A 17,963-nucleotide genomic window follows, 5' to 3' on the forward strand; every position below is an offset into this window, starting at 1 on the left:
TGACCACACACTCACCACACACTCACTACTCTCACACTGACCACACACTCACCACACACTCGCTGCTCTCACACTGACCACACACTGACCACACACTCACTACTCTCACACTCACCACACACTCGCTGCTCTCACACTGACTACACACTCACCACACACTCGCTACTCTCACACTCACCACACACTCACTACTCTCACACTGACCACACACTCACCACACACTCGCTGCTCTCTGGGCAACCAGTGCTGTTTATACCTGTCCGTCTCTATATCCAGGCTGTGGTCATTGGGTCGGTACTTGGTCAGGAAGCGTCTCTGCTGTGGGTCTTTGACAGTCAGAAGATACGACTCTGTTTTTATCACATGGAAGCATTTTAGCTTCTTCTCAGCCTGTTTGGTTCTCCCAGTGTGCTATATAGTTTTTCTTGCTACATGTGATCAGGTGGCTGGTATTTAGATGGGGCTGTTGGACAGTGCTGTGATGACCTGTCTGAGGGTCAGGGAGTCTCAGGACCAGCTGACTAATGGGTCTCTCTCTCTCTCTCTCACTCTCTCTCTCTCTCTCTCTCTCTCTCTCTCTCTGCATAATGTAATACCAATCATAACAGACAACACTTCTGTAATATTAGTATTTCATCATGAATTAACATTAAACAACATATTTTTACTTTTTAGAGCAAGTCCAAAGCAGTCCAAATGAAATGAGAAAAAATACACTTGCTTAATTAAGCAACTATGACAGCAGCACGGAGGTAACGAGAAGCAGCTCTGCTGAAGGAGTGACTTAAATGTCCATGATAAAGGCCAATGAAGCACAGCATCCAGCGCATGAAAAAACACAAGAAAAGAAAAGCACGATAGTGGTATTAGCTCGAAGTGGGGACCGATGACACACAGATTTAATTTTGAGCATCGCATCAGCTCATCTTGAGTAGGCAATATGCAGCACTGGACTTGGGTTCCTGTGGGCTGTAAATAGGGAGAGTAAACAAGGAGTAACGAGGCACTGGTGCGCGTGGTTAGTATTCTGGTGTCACTGAGCATGTCCCTAAGGATCCCATGGGACTCCATGAACACAGTCTGCCCGGCCAATGAAGAGCAGGTCTGTCTGGATGCCCGATTGAACGAGGCCACGAGATCAAGATCCAAGACCTTGCAGGCAGGCACACAGCTTCTCTCGTACAGGCCACGCCCATCCAGGTCCACCAGATACTGCAGCTACTTCCTTCACCTTTGCGCGTCGAGCAGGGTAGTGATCTCGTGCAGCCGCTTCAAGCTCCAAAGGTGGTGGAGGGGATCTGACAGTGGTGCTGATTCTGTGAGGGATCCCCTGCGTTCAGGGCAGAGGTATGGAAGGGCAATGATGACAGTGGCAATGACTATGTGCAGTCAGCTGTGGGTTTTTCCCCCACACTCGCTTGCTTTTAACACCACGTCTGGACAGTGGGCTGGTCCAAAGGTGAAGGGATTCCATTGGTACATTGGAAACCAAGAAACAGGGTGAGCCCCATATGTGTGCGGCAGAGTACTCGTGTGCATTCGTGCTCCAATTCTCTGGACGTTACTGGCAATATAAATGAAAAAACCTACCCAGTTTAACATTGGTTAACCCATTCCATCTGCCCTGACGTGAGGCTCACGGTGAGGTTTAGTGTCCTCGGGAGTTCTCACTGTACCTAAGAGGTAAACTGAGCCCCTCAATCCAACACAATTTCCGTTGGCAGCTGAACTGTCAAAAGACGTGGCAAAAGAGCTCTTCTGCCATCTCAAGAGTGGTTGGAAGTGTGAAGAGGGAAATGGCGTGCACCATCTTAGAGCTATGCACCATGGCAGGGATGATCTTATTTGTGTCAGAGACTGGGAGGTCTTTCATGAAATAGATGGTGAGGTGAGACCAAGGAGGGGGGCAGCTTACTAGCAGGCAGTTTTGCTGCATGCGCGTTTTACACATATAATGCCACATGTTTCACAATGTCCTGGTGCATAACTGACCACCGGTACCATGCAATCAGTTGTGTGGTGCAGGTTGATGTTGGGAATGTGTGCCGAGGTGATCAGGGTCGTGCGTCATTGCTGAGGAGTTGACCTGCTGAGCAGTGGGAATGTTGGTTAGCTGTGATGGTTTTGTAGTCCAGGAGAGTGTTTGATCCAGGCCAGTACATTACCTTGCAATCAAAATAAGAAAACACTTGGACCACCGGGCTTCCCTGAAGTTGAGCCTTTCCATCATCTGGAGGTTTTCCGAGTTCTAAAGGTCCATGAGGACCGGGATGTGGTGCCACACTCCCTCTTACCAGTGCCTCTACTTTTCTTTCCTAAGAGCTCTTGATCAACAACCCAGTCAATAACCTTAAAACCATAATATAAAGGCCACTGGTTTTAGCTTGCCCTTCTCTCCTAACTGCTGGGACAACATAGCCCCACTCCCACAACACAGCTGTCAATCTCCACTATGGAAGGCTTGGTGGGATCTGGATACTACAGAACTGGCACCTTTTTGCAGGGCTGCAAAAGCTTCAGTTGCCCACTTTAGGGGTGTAACTTACCTGTGGAACAGGGCAGTCTGGAAACTCGCCAGGGCACCTTGTCAAGGTGCTAAAGGACCATATAAATTACCAGTAGATGTTGGAAAAACCCCAGTAACCATTGTAGCTTGGCCTTCTGGTGACCACTTACACCTTACAGGGCTGCATCTGCATGGAGTTCTTATCATGTACTCCAGGAAGTTCACCTTACAAAGGTGAAATATACAAAGGTGCAATATAAATGATTGCGCATGAGGGGGCTGAGGACCTGCCACACATCATGCACATGCTCAAGGGTAGCATGGCCAAGCTGCAGTATGTATGGTTACTCCACCAGTAAATCATATAAACCTTTAAAATCGACACATGGCCTTCAGCCCATCATGTTTCTTTTTTTACAAAGACGATGCTGGCTAAGGCAGATGAAGTGGATATAACCCTGGGCTGGGGCCTGCTGGATGATTTATGACTTGCGTTTCCTCCTGGATGAGCAGGTAGACCCTGCACCTAAAGGGTGCAGCACCTTCCTTTAATAGAGGTTAATAGCACAATCATAGGCTCAATGTCGGAGTGTCATGGTTAGTTCCCCTCCTCTCAGTCATGTCCTTTTTCATGTGATTGTGTTTTGGTCTCCTTTTGGTGTGCCTTTATTTTGAAATTTCCCAGTTTTATCTGACTTCACACCCCACCCTTGTACACTGACCCCCTTGTCATTTTTTTCCATGTGTCTTGATTCTTGGTTTAGTCCTGTGTTTTGCCATTTGCTTTGTCGGTCATTGTATTTGTAATTGTAAGTCCTTGTTGATCTGGCTTTTGATGGTTTGTTCTATATATCTTTATTCCTTGTTAGCTGTAATGTTCTCCTAGATTAATGTATTGGCATTTTCTGTCAGTGTTAGTTGGTGTTCTTGGTTGTTTGTTTTATGTCAGTGTACTGTCTGTAGTCTTCTTAGTTGTGTTAGTCCCATTAATAAACCTCTTCTTAGTCCACATTTGCTCCTCTGGACCTACTGCCTCCTGTGCTGGAAGTGTGGATAACCTCAGACAGGACCTCTGTCATGATGTCGAACATCACCGCCTCCTGTTAGCCTGCACATTCCCATGCAAACCCTCCACAAAGGTGTCCACCAGAGCAGGTTCTTTCCAGTGAATTGCATACTCTGCATACTCTGATGAAGATGATGGAACTTCAGCTTGCAGATGAATTTGGAGGGACATCCAGACCTGTAGTATGACAATGTGGCCGAGCATCCCATCAACTGCTGAGGGGTTCAGGTGCTCACCAGGCTAGGCGCCCAGGCCCATATCAAGGGTCCCCATGCAGCAGTCAGGGTGGTGTACTCTGGACTGGAGTTCACTGAGCTCTTGCTGCTTGGTCAGGTCTGAACCATTCTCGCCATTCCCCTCTTGTGGCTGTACATTCTGTGATGGTGACGGGAAGAGAGCTAGATCAGAGTCTGTTGAAGGAGCATCTTTCTTGTTCACAATAAAGACAAAGCACAGCATCATGTACATAAAGTGAAAGAAATGCATGGTAGAAATATTAGCTCAAAATGTGGTCCATTAACAGAGACAATGTGCAACACTGGACTTCCTGTGGTTCCTGTGGGCTTTACATAGGGGGGGAGAAAATAAGGGCTAATGAGGCACAGGTGCACCTGATTAGTATTCAGGTGATAGGGAAAGGTGTGTGTGTGTGTGTGTGTGTGTGTGTGTGTGTGTGTGTGTGTGTGTGTGTGTGTGTACGTACGTACGTACGTACGTGCGCATATCACTCTGTCTGGTTGCACCATGACAGCAACATTTTAAATAACATTATTCCTCAAATATTTCTTTATGTACAAAAAAACAAATTACAAAAAATGGTGAAATACCCAGGAGATGCATATTATACAGTTTGATCAAATGGAGAAGAAAACCTAGAACATCTAACACGGTGAAGTATAAAAAAATCAGTCACTCTAGTCCTGCTAACTCAAACAAAAAAAATGACACATTTCATACTTATGTGAATGTGGGAGCCTTCAGCCATTATGAGCACTTGTCCAAACAAAACGGAAGAATGTGGCACAATGTAGATTTACATATGAATGGCTCATGCTGACTTCATTAGTAAGAATCTGACAAAGTGTCATAGTGCCATTGCCAAGAATTCAATTCAAATGAATGGAGATATTCTTGTTGATGGTCAATCCTTAAGACGGCCTCTCATGCTAGGTGTGCATGAGTATCGGCTATAGTTCTCAGCTTTTGTCTGTCATTTTGCATCAAATTGTTTAGCGGTTACAATGAATGCTTCAATGTGTGGCTTTTAAATGAATTACATTTTTCTGAAGGATAACAAATGAGAGTACATAAATAGATGAATGTAATTACTGCTGTACTTATGGTATGAAATTGTATATATTTATCTGTTTATCCTTCTAACAATCAGAGCATCTGTTTTGTTTGTTAAAGACGATTATTTATTTGAATAACATACAGGAATCGTCCAGCATTGTTTTGACTGCCTCTTGGAACCAGAAGTCATGTATTTACCTGGTGGTGACACAGAGGGCACTGATGAGACATAATAACATAATGCCTCTGAACATGTAACCAAAGTTCAGTGGACAGTCTCACATGTTCATTTACAGTAGTCATGTTTGCTGTAACCATTCCCTAATTGTTCTCACAAAAGAAATGGAAAAAGACAAAAATTAGATGTCTGACATTAACAGTTTTGCCATTCACACTTACTTACTTATAATGGCTTTTACAGCAGAGTCAGGTTCAAGAATTTAGCCATAAAATATATTTTCACTTTGCATGTTGTTATTTTTTTATTTCCAGTGATTAAGGACTGCCTTGTAAGTCATTCCAAAATTGAGTTTGATGTCTGATTGAGTGTGGTGACTGTTGTCAAAATCATCACTATTGGTATTGTACAGAACGTAGAGTATTGCATCTCTTTTCTGTGATGTCTTGCAATTATTCAAGGTCAATTGTAAAAGTGTTTTGAAGTGTCTCTGTCTTAGGGGGGAAGCCACTATGGATTTTAAGCCATCTAAGTAAAGTACAGAATCATCTCTTCACTTAATTTTTGCCTTTTAATTCTAGTGAACAATTGCATATATGTATTCTAAAGTAAATATGTAATATGCCCAATGGAGCATCTGTTGGAGTATTTGAAAGAACTTGTTGTTCCATGTTCTCTCTCCACTGTTTATTGGAGAGGCCTAGCTGGCTTTAATTCCCTCACTGGGTAAATTCCAGTAAATAAGCGGAGATTTGCCACTTCTTCACAGCATTTTTGTAGTGACTCACAATCAAATCTTTCCAAAATACACATTTAATAATACATGTTGTCAGTGACACTCCGAGGCTATGCAACTGGTTTTCATAAAAAGATTAAGCATTCTCCTATAACGTTTTACCAGCAGAACCCAAAACCAGCATGAATCCGTGTCTGTCGTGTTGTTTCAGGTTCCAAAATACTCTGGAAGAGTGTTGGAAAAGATTTACCTTTTAAAGTCATTTTAATGAGACAAAGTTGTAGGCCTTGGAAAAATGCTACAATAAAGTAAATATTATCTTTACTTTGAGTCTTAAGAGGAAACAAATGCTATAACAGGTTGACTGTAACAAATTTTAATGAGTCAAGACTAATGTGATTGCAGTAATCACATGAATTAGTGGATTTGGGCTACATTGTCTTCTAAGGTCAAGCAGCACATCAGAATATGCTTCTGTGTCAATAATTAATATGATGACAAATGGTGGAAAATCAACTAACAACATTATGCTTTGAGGCTGCATGTTTATTAAGGATGACTTCTTAACATATTATTTAAAATCTCAGGTCTGCAGTAAATGTGTATAGTATAACACTTAGTGTTTTGTTGTCCTGAACTCACCCACACACATGATTTTTCACTGCGTATGCCATTACAGAGAGTAATGTCTCTTCCATTACAATGAGCTGGTTAAGTGATTTTAGATTTTAGCCATAAACCATATTAAGCCAGTGAAATTAACACATCACTCGTAAAACATTTACAATGCAAAGTTTAAGAACAGATTGAAGCTGATATTTGTGCAAAGCACGTTCGCCGTTTTATTTCCAACCTTAGGTTGGCCATTCTCAGACTCATCACTCACTGGCACCTCCAGAGGCCTGGCACAGAGTCACACAGGAAGTCCAGTTCCTCAGGCAGTGAGGTAAAAGCCAGAGGGCTTCTATCATGCTGCATTTTTAAAAATAAAATGTCAACAAAACCCATATCAAGAGCAGAAAATAAATAATGAAACAAATTAGTTTATTATATGAAATGCTATGTGAAAGGGCAAGAGCAGATTTGCATTTGATTGCAGTTAGCTCTTAGCAAGGTTAAAAGGTTTCTCTCCCTCTCATCACGAACACAGATAAAACAAGAAATTATATGGTTTTGATATGGTGTTACTAATTAATTGACAGTGTTAAAATCGCAGCCACTGCTTTAAGTACAGTGCATTAAAACAGGGCATAAATAAAACTGAAAGCTTTTGCTTTCTGTTACCCTGCTGATGAATTGTGCATTACAGCTCACGTTAAAAAACAGGAGAAAATGAGAGGAGGACGCAGCCACTGACGTGAAGTGGTCATAAATCTTCAGGAGCTGTAGTGATGGCCCCTTCCCTGTAAGGCTCTGATGAGCTGCCCACTGAGCTTTTGTGGCTTGAGTAACAGGAATGTGTTCTCCAATCAGACACAGCCTTCGCAACATATTTCCCCTTCACTTTCCAAGCTCAAACCCACTGTGATTTTCCACACAGAGGGGAAGAATTCGTTTCAACCATTATGAATTTTGTTCGGATTGGTGTTTGTCATAAAAATGTATAAACATCTAATTATCGCTTGGAAAGCTTGGTGATTGACATTGTAAATGGCATCACAGAACAAGGACGAAACGAAAAGTATCTGGTTGAGTCGGATGTGAAAAAAATTAAGCCTCGGAGGTTGGCAAAGTTTCTCCATAAAAAGGGGAAAAAAAATTCCCGTGGTGTCTCATACACTTGAGCCTTATATGGCAAAACAGTATTAATACATAGACATAACCTCCATATGACAACAAACTGGAGGCAAATAAAAGAATCCCTAGAGGTTATACCTAAACTGATATTTAAAGTTCTATCCATAAACATCATGTCTTGCAGTAGCTTTCTACGTTAGGGGAGGATTTTCAAATGATGGACTATGCGGAGCCACCAGCAAGCAGCTGCGTAGAAATAATGGTTTTCCCACACGTACATACACAAGACTCCATTTATCATATGAGGCAAAAAATTGGAAACATGCTTCATAGCAATACAGTTTTGTCATTACCACTACTCCATTTTTATGTGAATCTTCAAGATTAATTAGCGAGTCTAAGATGAAAATTACTATTTTTCTTCTTTTTAAACAATTCATCAATGTGAAACAGCAGTCTATTGATGCCTACATGAAGTTATTGAAGACTACAGCTGCTGACCCCCATCTTCAAACAAAAGCAGACTGAAAAAGACTTCAGAATACGATAGAGAGCACGTGTGTCTCGTTCATTAGCACCATTCTCCTGCCATGTTCCCCAGAGCCCTCAGCTCAGGGCCCTGTATCCTCGGCAGCATATTGTGCCTCTGGCTTCAGTCCAGTCTGATGAATTATGAGGACTTTTATCTAGATGCCATTGCAAGGGCAGGGAAGCTTTTAATAGTCCAAAATTCCATAACAATCCTTTGAATATTTTAGGACTGATTTTCATAACATAAAAAAAAAAGTTTGAGCTGTATTTTATGTGTGTCAGTTGCCCCCTTAATGTTTAATGACACTGTTAATATGCTTTTCCTCTTTAAGTTGAATAGGCTAAATACACGTATTCCCAAATTACAACTTCTCTGCCCCAGAAACACAGAAAGAAATTACTGACTCTAAAAAATACAGAAACTGTGTAGACTTAGTGGGTATGAGTAGAGAATATGTGTATTTGAGCATTTCACTGTAGAAAAAGCAGTCTGAGGGCTAGAAAAAATATTATGAAAACAATGAAAATTCTCCAAGATGGTAAGCAGTTTTATACCTCAAAGCTCACCAAAATCTAGAACTCAGTCAAGAGCTATCGAATGTTCATTAACTTCTGCATCTGTAACTGCAGACAGAATAAACGATAAGAGGTCTTGAAAACAATATGGTATGTATAGTTTGTCATGTTATGAAACAAGTATTCAACAACAAGTAAACCTGTATTTTGGCTTAAACCTCTATTTTGGATATTACATGCGTTCAACAGTATACCATTCTTTGCAAGCTGTTTGAAAGCCACTGGAAAAAGTAAAAAATCAACATTATGTGTCCCTGTCATTTTGTTTGTGGTCAAAAGTAATCGTTAAGTAGTTTTATTAAAACAACTTCCTACCATTGGTCCAATACAATGTGGATATAGCTTTAAGCAACATCTGAGTCAAATTAGACTGAAAAAACAAATAAAATGACATGTGAAGAGGTGTTGTCAAGAAATACTGGAAGTTATGGAACATAGAAGATTACCTATCCAAAATAATTTCATCCAGCATGTTCCTCTAGTACAGGGGGGGGGATGTGGCGAGTGTAAATTGTTAGCGGAGGGGAGGTGTAAATGGACACAAATTAAGTATTATATCGCGATCAATTGCCAAGTATAAACGCCTCCGCCGAGCAGAGCGTTGAGGAGCGATTTCGATTGGAGGATCGTGCTCTCTGTCTGAGATTTTTTATTATTAATTTTTTTGCTGATGCTGGTCCACTGGCAACTGGCCGCGTGCCAGTGATTATGCCTCAGCGTGCCAACAGTGGCACGCGTGCCATAGGTTGCCGACCCCTGCTCTAGTAGATGTTAGAGGGCCAAGAGTGCAAACTATAAATAGAAATGGAAACTACAATATTCCTAATATTTTAAAGCTTTTACCACAGTGTGTATGAGTGCTGAACATATGAATATTGCTTTGACATGATTGAGATACCCTGCATAACGCCTGTCCCTGACTTACTGTCTCTCAATATGAGTGCCATGAACGGAACTACAGACATTATTCCATTAAACAGGCTTCTGTCATTGTGTCATCCACTGCGCCCACTATAGTAATGAGATATTATTCTTAGCGGGACACTGCCAGGGGTTTGGATTGGCAGGGGTTCCATCTTTCTGATGCTGTGCTATGTTGTCCAGGGTGACTCCTCCTTATCTGTGCTCTGCTCGGAGGCGGTCCTGGAGGAACACAGCGTGGTTGGGTACGCAGAAGCTCCCAGCGCAGCTGCTTAGGGCCCGAGCTCCTCACACCACACCACCCTCACACCCCACCACCCTCACACCCCACCACACCACACCACCATCCATTCATCACAGCCACAGCTGAAGGACAGTGTAAGTGCAACTACTGTAATTTACTTAAAGTGTTGGCTGGATTTATACTAGGCTGCTCTCGAGCTATATGGTGTCAAAGGTATGGTAAATAGATAGTTCTCTAAGAACAATTGACAGTGTGCATGGGTGCATGTTTGCGTGTGCATGCATGCATGTTGTTGTGCATGTATGTGTGTTTGCATGTATATGTGGTCCGTGCATGAGTGCAAGTTGTGTGTGCATGTTGTCTGTACATCTGTCATGTGTGCAAGAACTATTTTCCTTGCCTACCCATGACCACCCAATGTCCTAACTGCTATTTCACATTAACATTAACTCAGCAGCTATCTCTGTTATGTTGAGGTGTATCTATGTTGAATCTCATGCTGCTGGTATAGTCACAACAGCTGTAACTTTCCACTCTGATCACATGTCCCACAATCTCACGTTTCTATCAGGCAGCGTGAGTTATGGGCACTATGAAGACTGAGCTGAAATCCCTTAATAAATAGATCAGCCCTAAAATTAGCACAAAGGATCCTATTACACTTTGAGCTAAAGTTAATGTTAAAATGTACATTACATTCTCAAGTCAATGAAAAGGGCTTGGTTACCTATTTTCACATTGCAGTATCCTGAAAATCATTTATGGTGAGTGTTGCCTATTATTTTATAGCAACATTATAGGAAGATTATCTTCTTATACAGTAGACTGGTTAAACCTACTGAGACCCACAATGCCATATTTTGAGATGTATGAGGATGCAGTGTTATACACATAACCATAACTTTATTACCGTTAATTCCAATTTCCTGAATAATTTCTGTGACATTCTTTGAATTTAGGATTTTATTACTTTATACAGTTACAGGTGACTGTGGTTGCTGAATTTTTGCTGTGCAATCATTTTAGCCTGACCTCAAAAGAGATAGTGTAGCAACTAGCAATATAATCTCTTCTGTAATTCATTAGTGTTTTTACATGGAAATTAGGAGTATGGAGATGGTTACTAAAGATTCAATTAGGCAAATAACAGCTTGTATGAATTCTGAATGTATTTATTACAGTTTGGGAATGACGTTATTCTCAGCATAACAGAAAATAAATAATGGATTTATATTATGTCCTGAACTTTTACAATTTTACAATTTTGCATGATGCCTTTATATTTTCTTCTAATTTGATTTTGATCATGTCCTCTAAAGTTCCCATGTAACTCACATTAGCACCTAGCCTAAGTTACCAACATTATAATGCAACAATGGTATTGTTTACGTTTGTTTACGTATCCATAGCCTTAAAAGATAGTTCTAAGAATAGAACAGTTGACAGATGCTTTGGCAGCTATGCTGACTGCCGTTGTATTAGATTACCATACAATATATTATGAAACACGAGCAGAGGGACTCTTGTTTAGAACATTTTGCGCCTTTGTTACGTACAAAAAGGTGTCCAGAGTAGTAGATTTTTGTCCTAAGCATAGAAGAAAGTTTTTTTCCTAAGGGAGGAGGGGCGTGGTTTGCGAGTACATGGATGAATGCAGGAGTCGTCAGACGCGATACGTAGGATTAGCTTGGAACACCGCGGGAGTACCGCAGAGGACAGAGGCAACTGCTGCAGAAACTCCGATGTTACAAAAGGCAGAAAAAGCAAGAAACTTGCAACAGAGAGATAAAGGATGAGCTAGCCATTCATACAGGCGATCACGAAGAAGCTTTTATCTATCATGATTTTCATCTGTCGCATTTGCCTTAATGAACCAAGGAGTTGGAAAAGGTAGCAGGATTAACCTGCAAAATAAGATCTAAAGTGACAGGTGAAAAACAGAACTTACTCTGGTATGGAGATACTGGTTTGTCAAGATGAGTTCTTATATTGATGATGCCGCAACATTGTGGAATAACGATTCTTTGGAACTGTATAAAGAGGTCCATTCACATGTGTTGTCAAATCTGTCCAACTCGACCGCAGAAAACGGGACCGGCAGTGCCCACTTCAGTCTCGCCCGAGCGCTACCACTGGGAATGGTTTTGGGAGCTTTCATTGTTTTTGCAATCGTGGGCAACGTTCTTGTTATCCTCTCAGTTGTATGCAACAGGCACCTGCGCATTCCAACTAACTACTTTATCATAAATCTTGCCATTGCAGATCTGTTACTCGGTACAACAGTTTTGCCGGTATCCGCCACACTGGAGATTCTGAACTGTTGGGTATTCGGGAGAATTTTCTGCGACATCTGGGCTGCAGTTGACGTGTTGTGTTGCACTGCATCTATCATGAGTCTGTGCGTAATATCAATAGACCGATATATTGGGGTACGCTACCCTTTGCAGTACCCCACAATTGTGACAGAAAGACGAGCGCTCTTCGCCATGCTGGGTGTTTGGGTCCTTGCTATTGTCATATCTATCGGACCTTTGCTTGGATGGAAAGAGCCACCTTCTGATGATGACACCGTCTGCCCAATAACAGAAGAACCATTTTACGCACTGTTTTCTTCGCTGGGCTCATTCTACATACCTTTAGTAATTATTCTGGCCATGTACTGCCGCGTGTACATAGTTGCTAAAAGAACCACTAAGAACCTGGAAGCGGGCGTCATGCGCGAGCGCATGGATTCGAACGAACTCACGCTGCGCATCCACTACAAAGGAGCTCACGCGCAAGACGAGTGCAGCGTAACTAGCAAAGGACAGATGAGGAGTTCTCTTACGGTGAAGTTACTCAAGTTTTCTAGAGAAAAGAAAGCGGCTAAAACTCTCGGAGTTGTAGTAGGCATGTTTATCCTGTGCTGGTTACCCTTTTTCCTCGCCCTACCCATCGGTAGGTAAAATAACGCACAACTTCCCTGAGCGCTACTGCTCCCTTTACCTTTCCGTGCATTCTTTTGACAGAAAGAATATGAAAAGTGGTTGGTATTTTTACAGGAGAATTAAAGTGGAAATGCTTATGGTAATGAATTGAAGCAGTGAAATTATGTAGTGAAATTTGAAAATCTTACTTTTGACTTTGACACATTTTTTGTGTCATTTCTGCCATAAAATGGGTGTTGGATGTTATATAAGCTTTGCTGTTAAATACGCATATACTTACAATCAACTCATGAATCGTGTGTCTTGATGATAATTTAAGTAGTAGTACATTAAATGTTTACTAGAACCTGCAGTTTAGAAAATAGAAGTTGCATCTGAAACAACCACAGAAAAAATATTTCAGCCTAGACCAGACATTTCTGCTTCATTGTGTCTATAATATAGTTCAGCAACCATGAAAATGTTTTGTTTTTCATTGTTGGACTTTCACAGAATGGTGGAAAAGCTAGAAGTATAAAGAAGGATCCAAACACTGGCTTGTACATGACTGTTTGCAAATTAGAGCAATTTCTGTTTTACTTTCTATAATGCTGGCTATAAATTAGCTTTCATCTGAGACGTTAGTGAATAGACAAATCTAACTTAAAAAACTAGTGACATGCAATAAACCTTTTAAAATTGGCAATATCCTTAATGTTGGTTGAATAAATAGCAGAGTCCCCTCAGAAAACCATTAAGAAATTCATAATGCATGGAACATATACATGCAAATGTGTCTTGCTGGACTATTTATGAATGTCTGCAGAACACAGACAGGGTCTTTTAATGAATTTGGTTGTCTTACAGATATTTCACTTCATTCTATCACCTTCTGACACATAGTACTTCATGATGCATGTTGCTTCACATGGATTAAAACTGTGCCTTATTACATGCAAGTTCCTCAGATGGATGCCTGTCTAGAACATTCAGCCTGCTCACTGTTTTCTGGTTTGTTGCAGCATACCAATTGTCACCCTGTAGGTTTCTGTTGTTGAGGTCTCCTGGAGGAATGTAAAGGAAGTTTCAATGTTTTCTAAGGGCTCCCTCATTCCCTGGCCTTCTTCCCAATAATGCTATCATGAAAATGCTGAGGTGTGGGAGTAAAGATGAGGTAGTGTTAAATCTACCTACCCCCCCCCCCCCCTTCAGGAATGAAGCAAGCGTCTTCATTCAATTTAAGACCCCATTGCACTGTACTCCATCAGATCACCTCACAATGTGTCATCATATTTGTCTTCTGAAAGGATGGATGATTTCAGAAGGAAAATTTTCCATGTGTCTGACCTCTGGGAAGTTAATCTTTCCTCTCTCTGTGCCCTTTGTCTTCACATGCCACAATAACTTTAGTTGAAGTCTGAAAGTGAATATTTGTTATAGAGAAATTATATAAGAGAGCAATGAATAGTTTCATTGGGGCTCCATCAAGGCTGTGGCGATGTGAGTTATTGTCCATTAGGATAATGTTTGGCAACTGCAGGATCTCTGCTAAAGAAGAGCAGAGTGTATTCTCCATAGAACCCTCCCTCATGAATGTCCGATTGGAGGGACCAAGTAGCCTATGGGAAGTTTGTACAACATAGTTTGTGGGATTAACAGCCTATGGGGATCTTGTAGAATGTAGCGTGTGGGATTAGCAGCCTATGGGTACAGTACAGTTCAGTTTGTAGGGTGTGAGATTAGGAGATTATACTACTTATGTAAATCACCCTACTGCTTAATCTTTACTTATAAATCTGTAAAGTAATCATAAAAAGCTCTGATATTTCCAAAGCTTTGTAGGTGGAACATATTTTTTAGCCATGGTAGTTATAAATTACTTACTTTAACTGTAATTAAAATATTAATGATTAATTAACCTCTAAATGATTGAGCAATTATGTTTTTAGAATGACAAGATGTTATTTAGGTGAACTAATATTCTTCCATTCAACTATGATTGGCACTAAATTGCCTCATTAACCAGGTTCTAGGCTGTAAAGGTATTTAGTGATTTAGAGAAGGGTGAAGATGCTTGCTTTACAGTAATGAAGCAATACTCTTGGGTTCCTGTGGAAGGGCTCCACTGAAGCTGTTTTAATTTGACCTTGTATTCACATCCTTCTTAAATCAGCCAAAATCACTCCTAATCTTAATAATCTATGCACTTATTTGATAAGAATGAGTTAGAACACATTCAGAAGGATAATGTACATGGAGTATGTATTTATTAGTATATACATTTAAACTTTATTTTAGTTTATTTTTCTTTACTTGTTTAACGTTCGGTTATTTTTTACTGGTTTATTGAAAACTCCAGTATAATAATTCAAGAATATGCTGAGGAGTGAAAAACAGACCATAAAAGGTTATGAGATGTGCAGTATGCAGTAGAAGGCGTCTCTCAAAGTGATGGCTTCCTGTGGGATGACTGAGTTCGTGAACATAAAGAGCAGACACCGGCATTTGGGAAAGTTTGGTTATGCCTGATGGGGTTTAATGGTCCTTTTATGTTCTATGTACTCAAGAAAACCAAACCTGAGATATGTTTTCTGTTTCAAATGGCTTCAAAATGTTTGGAACGTCTACTGTTTCCTCTTGAGCAAAGCTTTTAATAGATTGTGACAAATAGTAACACATGCTTCTTTTTGTTTTTAAAAACTGAAGAGCAGAACAAGAACATTTTAAATGCATAAAAAAAAGCTTGGTTATTGTTGGAAAAAAGATAATACCAATATGCTAATATATAGATTTTTACCACATTAAATTTCATGCAGTGAAATGGCTCGTGTGGAACAGAATTTTGGTGTCTGAAACTTGGCATATGTGCTGAAGACTTTGCAATGTACTTTTCTGTGTTTCAAGAGAGTAGAATAACTGTGCCTCCAGTTCACTGTGCACACAGTATGTGGCACATTATTTATTAACAGTTTGGTCCCTTAAATTAAGAAAAGACATCTTGTTTTTGAAAGAAGGGCAAACAGGATTTTTTTAATGCAAAGAGAGCACTTCCTTTAGGTGAAGCCTGCCATCTATTGATGGAGAAGAAAACTGAAAAAAACATTTTGATTTGTGTTTGAACATACTGATTTGTGTTATGAAGGTATAGTGGAGTACAGAAGGTATATCTTCTGTAAAATTTGTAAAACTGTTCTAATGTGCAAATCAATGTATCAATCAATGTATCAATCAATCAATCAATCTATCTATCTATCTATCTATCTATCTATCTATCTATCTATCTATCTATCTATCTATCTATCTACTTCAGGTTCTTTCAATGCCAAACTGCGCCCTCCAGAAACATTTTTCAAGGTGATTTTCTGGCTCGGCTACTTCAACAGCTGCCTTAACCCGATCATCTACCCGTGCTACAGCCGTGAGTTCAAGCAGGCCTTCATCCGTATCCTGCGATGCCAGTGTCAGCAGAGGAAGCGTCAGGGCTGGCAGGCTTACAACTGCCGATCCCACACGAGCCCTGCCAACCACACCTACGCAGACAACAGCTCTGTCTGCATGAACGGCAGTCAGCAGACCCTAGCTTCTGTGCATCCCAGCCCACGGGCTTTAGGCAGAGGCCCCGCCTCTCACAGTCCTTCGGGCACCCTCCCAGGATGGGGCCCTTCCACGTCTTCCTTGTCCGCCTCACCGTCTGGAAGCCCGTTCCCCAGTACGCTCAGAGACTGTCCTGAGGAAAGGGGCCAGAGTTCAAGTAAACCGAGTAAGATTCTGACTCTGCTTTATCCTGGTGGACCCCTGGACAAAGGACCACAGCACGCCGCTGAACCGGACAGAAGAGACGAGTTGGAGCAAGGGGTGAAAAATAGGACCACACATGAAACTACAGCATAGCTGGGTGCAGCGTGCTGCACTGGCTTACCCCGGGGCACTTGCTCTAGCTCTCTCTCTCTCTCTTTTTCTCTCTATGTATGTTTTTAATGTGAATATGAGTTTCATTGAATTGTAGATATTATTGTAATGCATGCTTACACTGTGAATAAAGCTTCGAAACTTGCAGTTGCTAATGATATAAACGTGGAACAGAATTAAGAGTAAATATTTTTGTGCTTATCTTTATCTTGGTTTCCACTACGCACAATATCTGTGCTGTAAGATTGTATATTGCTAAGAATAGCTCTGAGTTATGGCTGTCAGTAAGCTGTACTCTTCTAGTGTGCTTGAATGAAGGGACCTAAATTCCACCACTGGTTACGTTGCATAGGAAGTGAACTTTTATTCCTGATTCATTCTTTCCACTTCTAGACATGCTGTACATTTGTGTCACACAATTGTTAATTAAAACCTTTCTTTGTGTGTTTCCTGTCCAACTGAAATCATTGACATTATGCACATTAGGTCTTCTGGTTAAAAGGAAATGAGACAGTATCCATGACAGATGTGAAGGGAACCTTTGTGAAGTGCCATTCTTCAGTCATATTTGTGGTCCTTGTCTGAATGAAAGGTCAATCATGCTTTTGTTAGAAATCTGCTGAATTTACTGACGTTTTCTTTGACTTCTGCTTTGTATGGAAAAAGTCATTTTAGTGCATACATGTTTTAAAAAGTTTAAGAGCCAAGTTGCGCTGTATAAAGTGTTTTTGTTTTTAATTGAGGCATCTTTACCAGTTGTGTAATATATTTTATGTAATTTACATTTGTACAGTGCAGTGCATTAACTCACAATACGTCTGTGCTTTATTTGGGCTCTGATGTAATGGATATTAAAGTGATTATGGTATCTGAAGAATTGTTTCTTGATGAGTGAGTGAAATGGTAATAAACTTAACTGATTAAGGCTTTTGTTGTTTTTTTGTTTACTTATTCTGTTTAAGCCCCTTTGTTGTGCCTCAGACAAACCAAGATGCAGATATTGACATCAAAGAAGGATAAGCCCATACAGCAAGTAGACCACATCTACTTATGCCAACGCATACCAGAGACACCAACTAACAAAGAAAAGCTCAAGCAAAAAATTGAACCGGTTTAGAAGATCTTCAGCTGAACTGGCTCCATGTTCAAGTCCAACATCACCATGATCCTGAAAAGTTCCATATGGGTGAGAAACCTGGAACATGATCACAATCTGGGATGCCATCTAAGAACAATGCAACAAGCTGACAAAAGATTTCTGCTAATCATCACTTGGAGAGACAGGAAGTGGACACAAAAGCTGAGTGGTGTCCAAAACAAAAACACGAGCAAATCAAAGTGGAACCAGGCAGGCGACCAT

At 40.8% G+C, this 17,963-nt stretch overlaps 1 protein-coding gene across 1 annotated transcript; it reads left to right on the forward strand.

Moving 5' to 3' along the window:
- Nucleotides 1–11,113: 11,113 nt before the first annotated feature.
- On the forward strand, nt 11,114–17,530 carry adra1ba (adrenoceptor alpha 1Ba). Its single transcript, XM_076980632.1, has 2 exons — nt 11,114–12,725; nt 16,005–17,530. Exons 1-2 carry the CDS (start codon nt 11,765–11,767, stop codon nt 16,583–16,585), a joined length of 1,542 nt encoding a protein of 513 aa, XP_076836747.1. The 5' UTR covers nt 11,114–11,764; the 3' UTR covers nt 16,586–17,530.
- The last annotated feature ends 433 nt before the right edge of the window (nt 17,531–17,963 follow it).

The sequence above is a fragment of the Brachyhypopomus gauderio genome, chromosome 18 (assembly GCF_052324685.1).
Source record: "Brachyhypopomus gauderio isolate BG-103 chromosome 18, BGAUD_0.2, whole genome shotgun sequence".
Classification (NCBI taxonomy): domain Eukaryota; kingdom Metazoa; phylum Chordata; class Actinopteri; order Gymnotiformes; family Hypopomidae; genus Brachyhypopomus; species Brachyhypopomus gauderio.

Bases quoted from the DNA above. Each gene is read 5' to 3' on its own strand.
- adra1ba (XM_076980632.1), top strand. From the start codon at position 11,765: ATGAGTTCTTATATTGATGATGCCGCAACATTGTGGAATAACGATTCT. The intron at 12,726-16,004 runs GTAGGTAAAATA...TATCTACTTCAG, and splicing joins TTTCCTCGCCCTACCCATCG to GTTCTTTCAATGCCAAACTG.